Source organism: Pteropus vampyrus, unplaced genomic scaffold (assembly GCF_000151845.1).
Source record: "Pteropus vampyrus isolate Shadow unplaced genomic scaffold, Pvam_2.0 Scaffold111, whole genome shotgun sequence".
In the NCBI taxonomy this organism is placed as follows: Eukaryota; Metazoa; Chordata; class Mammalia; order Chiroptera; family Pteropodidae; genus Pteropus; species Pteropus vampyrus.
In genome coordinates this window covers 2,301,667-2,306,937 of record NW_011888892.1, presented here as the reverse complement: position 1 = coordinate 2,306,937, position 5,271 = coordinate 2,301,667, and the positions used below count along the sequence as shown (strand labels likewise).

The 5,271-nt window shown below is 51.0% G+C and overlaps 1 protein-coding gene across 1 annotated transcript in view; it reads left to right on the top strand.

Annotated features, from left to right (window-relative positions):
* ADAM12 (ADAM metallopeptidase domain 12) overlaps positions 1–5,271 on the top strand; it is a 298,271-nt gene that overhangs the window by 247,631 nt on the left and 45,369 nt on the right. The window contains exons 14-15 of the mRNA XM_023533770.1: positions 3,028–3,117; positions 4,564–4,759. Coding sequence (XP_023389538.1) covers positions 3,028–3,117; positions 4,564–4,759 — 286 coding nt within the window. The remainder of the gene's footprint in view (positions 1–3,027; positions 3,118–4,563; positions 4,760–5,271) is intronic.

Sequence of the window (5,271 nt, the reverse complement as noted above, 5' to 3'; positions counted from 1 at the left end):
ACCATCACCATCACCACCACCATCACCGTCACCACCATCACGGTCACCGTCACCATCACCATCACCATCACTACCACCACCATCACCATCACCACCACCACCACCACCATCACCATCACCATCACTGTCACCATCCCCATCACCGTCACCGACACCACCACCACCACCGACACCGTCACCAGTATTATCACCATCACCACCACCAGCAGCAGCAACAGCATCACCACCACTATCTACCATCACCGACATTTCCAACATCCCCACCACCCCCACCGTCAGCATCACCATCGTGTCAGCAAATGCCTGAGTGCCTGAATTTTGCCAGCCATTGATGTCGCGGTCCTCTCTTTCGTCTCCATCAAGGGCTCATCCAGCTGTGCCCGGGTGTGCTCGCTCTCCAGGAAGCATATTGCACTCAGAGCAGCTCGGATCCAATCAGACTCTTTCCTTGTGTAGAGCCAAATTTCCCTTGCACGTAATCCCCAAATTTACATGTCTGTGGTTAGGGTCCTTATTTCATAGGATAAGTTCTTGATATTTGAGGCGAACTCTCACTCTCCTCATCCAAAGTTCTTTCTTCCAGGAAATCTTTCAAAGTTGTAGGCGAGTCTGTTGCCTCACTTTTTAGGTTTTTTGTTTGTTTGTTTGTTTGTTTGTCTGTTTACTTGTTTGTTATTTTTCCTTTTTCAAGGTTCAGGCTCAAACTGTATCACCCCATTTCCAGTTTCCAAATCACTTTGACCAAAACTTTTAGTCCGACCTGTTACCCTGGGTTCTGTATCCCCCTGACCCAGTGCTCGGGTCCTGGAAGATGTCATCATGCCTTCTCATCCCGTGGTCCGTTGAGGGACTCTGTCACGTCAGTAAGTCGGAACATCTTCCCCAGCTCACAACTGGAACCAGCTTCTTCTCCCTTGCTCCCAGAAACAATGTCCAGACGTATCCGTGTCTACCATCTACAACTTAAGAATGACAGTCGGGGCCTTTGCAGAGAACTGTCCGGTGGTGTCATCATTCTTCCTTCTTTGGAGACTTGGTGTTCCTAGGCTCTGTTGAGCTTCTCTATTGAGTCCTAAAATAATAAATGTATCACCAGATGAAGAATGGGTCTCTTCTGGTAAATAGAGTACTGCAGAAGAAGTAGATTCTGTGGCATTAAAAAAAAGGCAAGTGCCTGCTGCAGGCTTTCCATCCAGGGCACCGGAGTCCCTTCAGCCACAAGGCTGCCCGGACAACGCTCTCATTCTTCCAGCTCGTGGGACTGGGAAAGCAGCCTTATCTCCTTGTTCAAAGTCAATAGGATGCCAGTAGCTCACAGATGTCCTTTGAACTTAGTTATCTTCCTCTCATTATCAATCCTCTTTGAAGTCAAAGCCATTCTCCTTGGCTGCATGTTCACTTGGACCGCTGCTTATATTTAGTGGTTTGGTGAGGGGGCGGGGAGGTCATTCCTAAAAGATCGTAGGACCCAGTCTCAGGAGGGCTGATCTAGAAGCTTGAGGAAATCGGTGATTTGGTTAGCGTGTCGTTAGTAGAGCTATTTAGACTGTAATGAACACGATGCCATCGCTATACATTGGATGGTGCTGATCAGGCATGCGAGGGATGGGCTCTTTTTAAGGAAACAAAACTAGTTTTGTTAAGTCCATGAATTAGAAACCCTTACTCTCATGGAGGTTACAGCTATGAGTTCTGCTTGGCAGTTTTATCTTAGTGTATATATTACATACTCCGGATGTTTATAAAGCCCTTGAACAAATTTAAAATTTAATAACTTTGGATGTACGTCTAATAGGAGCAAATGGTAAACATCAGATGAAAGCATAATTTATGAAGTCTTACATGGGTTCCAATTCAGATATCTAAGTCAGCCATAAAGCTTCTGAATTATGAACAACAATAATTCTGAATTATCAACTAATTTTATTAGTTGCGCTTAGGATTCTAATTATAAATTCACTCACAGAAGATGCTTTTCATGAGTGAACTATTATACTATTAAAATCGAATACGATTGGCTTCATCATAGCCAATAGTACATAAATTCTTCAGGACACATCGTATATTAAATAAAATTAGAGGACACCGATAAATCAATGCTAAAGTTCCTATAAACTCTTCTGATAATTCAATTTTTCCTAAAATGTCTAAGCTCCAAGTTATTGGAGTGTTTTAAAGTACCAGGACTTCATAAATACACTAGATAAATTTGTATAGGCCTTTTGTTGAGAGCTAAGCACAAGGTATCAATCCGTTTCTTTTTTTAGAAAAAAACTGGGTGCTTGTGAAGCTCATCGGAACAGAGGGGTTGACTTCTTCTCTCACTTTTCTTTCAGAGACGATAATCCGTCTACTATTTGAGCTGTCTAAATCCCTTGCAAACCAGTGGGCACCACCCACAGTCCTCCTCCCAGCTTCGGGGTCACCCTCACGTGCATTTCTAACCTGAGAGCCCGGCCCGGTCGCTCAGCCTCCCGATGCTGGACGACTCTCATCCCCAGCGTTTGATTGGCTTGCAGGGAACTGTGGTTCAAACACAGCTGATCTGACTTTACTTGCTGCTAGTACATTCCAGATCGAAGGGCTCACTCTACGAAGAGCGACGTTCGCATGCACCTCTGTATGTTGTTCGATGAGTTCAGAGTAGTCCTGTGATGCCGATGCAGTTCGCTGCAACAGGACCTGCCGCAATCGGAGACCCGTCTTCCCTCCAGAGCCCCGGCTGCGGCTGACGTGAATGCATCCCCTCGCCGGCCTGCCTGTCCAGGCTCCTTTCCCCCTTCATGAAAGGCAGTCGGGTGCTACTGAGTTTTCCTAGGGACTCCCACACCCAGTCAGTTCATAAACACTTCACAGAGCTTCGCTGTCTTACAGATGAAGATAATCCCCAGTCGGCCTGGTTTTCAGCTCAAAAGCCAGGCTGTCTGGTTCTTTCTTCCTTTTGTAGTCATTTAAGGCACAGTATTTGCTTTCAATGACTAGTCTCTCCGTATGACCCGGTCCAACGAACCCCATTCCCCCCTCCAGGAATGTACGAGTCTCTGCTGCAATGCCACCACGTGCACCCTGAAGCCAGATGCTGTATGCGCACACGGACTGTGCTGTGAAGACTGCCAGGTGAGTCCCCTGGCCCCGAGGTCACCCACATCAAATGCTTCCACACTGACGCAGGGCAAGCAACATGGCCAGACGGTTTCCTGGCACCTACTGCTGCAGAAACTGTAACTCCTCGTCACACGTGTCGGTGTTATCACCTCCTCCAGTAATAATTATTATCTTCCAGTCTCTGTGTGAAATGCACATTTTTTATGCTAGGTCATCTATGATAAATTATTTATCAGCTGAAAAGTAATTGGACCGAAAAACTCAAGTTCGACGTTAAATATTCCAGTTGTGCCGTTGGAGGCGCATGTGGTCCCTTCACCATAACCAGACTAAGGGCTCGAAAACAGGTCCCCGCTCCTGTCACTCAGCCTCATGCCGGCTCCCTCCGCTTGACCAAGAACATCTGCCTGCTGGGCTGGGAGGCCTCGCGGGCTGTCCCGGGGGTTTTCGTGTAAACATCTTGATCTTTCTGTCCCTATCACAGAAAGTGCCAGCTGACCCAGCCCGGCCAAGAGTGGCGTGGTCACAGCTCTGCCATCTCTGCCACCATCGCCACACTTGTCTGGGCCATCCCATTGTTTGTCTCGTGCTTCAGAGCTGAGGTCTGACTGAGAAGTCCGAGACCTTGATTCACAGGTGCCAAGGGTAGAATTTCATTTCTGTTTGGTTAAGCGATCAACCTTGGCATTCTGCCTGCAGGAAGCTCCCTCTTAGAGCACCGTGATTCAGAAGCGCGTTAAAACATTTTGTGTTCAGCTTAAAACATCCTTTTTCTCTTCCTGCTACTTGTGATTAACTCGTAGGACCATTCAAAGAAGCCGGCACCACCGGCATGCAGCAGCCGGTGGCAGAAGTTCCTTGGTGGGGTGGGGTGGGGTGGGGGTAGTCACTGGGAGCCTTAACGTTTTCAACCACAAAGAGATGAGGCGCTGGCCGGATGGCCCCCGACACCCTGCACCTCTCCCTGCTCTGCTTCTCCACCTCTCCCCAAAAAGTCCTGCCACCAGTTTTCCAGCTCTGTGATTTGATGACAACGTACAATTGCTATTGCGATTGTGCCCTTGGAATTACTTTTGTCAACTTGCCCAGAAATGCTAATGCTGTACGTGTAAACCTCATCTTCAAACACGTGACGGTGTTGGTGACTAGAGATCCTTTCCTTAAGAATCAACGCGTCCATCGGGGAGCACTCCCCACCCCCGCCCCTAAGTGGCAGGTGCCAGTGACCAGCTGGTGTGCTCATCAGGAAACCCTAATGACACTAAAAACACTAAAAAGAGGCCGCGCCCCGCAGCGGAGGGGGGGCCCCCAGAGCAAGGCTCTTTGTGCAGCGTCTCTCTCTGCTGCGCGGGGCCCGGCTCTGCGCGCCTCGCCCGTCGCTGTGAGGCTCCGGGAGCCCTGCGGGGAACCGCTGCCCCTGCCCGCAGCGCACGCGCTACAGACGCTCTGTCGTTGCAGCTGAAACCAGCGGGAACGGCGTGCAGGGACCCCAGCAACTCCTGCGACCTCCCGGAGTTCTGCTCGGGCTCCAGCCCCCACTGCCCGGCCAACGTGTACCTGCACGACGGGCACCCGTGCCAGGGCCTAGACGGCTACTGCTACAATGGCGTCTGTCAGACCCACGAGCAGCAATGCGTCACGCTCTGGGGACCAGGTACGTGCTGCCACCGGCCCGGCCCGGAGCGCGGGGCTGGGACCTCGCCCGCTGCTTACTCCTGGGGCACAGTGTCTACTGCAGGAATTGGCTCCTGGCACGGCCGGGGCCTGCCGGGCACTGGGCTAAGCCGGAGCCAGCCCTGCAGGGCTCAGTATGATCCAGCCAGAGATGTGTGAGCTCCTACTGCGTGCCTCACGGGTGACAGTACTAATCGGCCATGACCTCTGACCTCAGGCAGCTTAACAGGTAGTTGGACAGACAGACAGAACTCGCCACCACCACTCTGACTGTGTAAGTGCTTCTCACTGCTCAAACAAAGACCCCCGACCTGGGGCTGAGGGTGCCAGAGAAAGTCACCGCCGCGGGAGGGGGCGGGTGGCAGACCTGCTGCGTGAGTGGTCTGTGACCGGGGGGGACGGGGAGCAGCAAGCCAGCACTCACCGGGAAGGCGCACTGAAGGGACAGCTGGGGTGGGACACCCACACCCAGAGCTCAGAGGAAGAACGTGG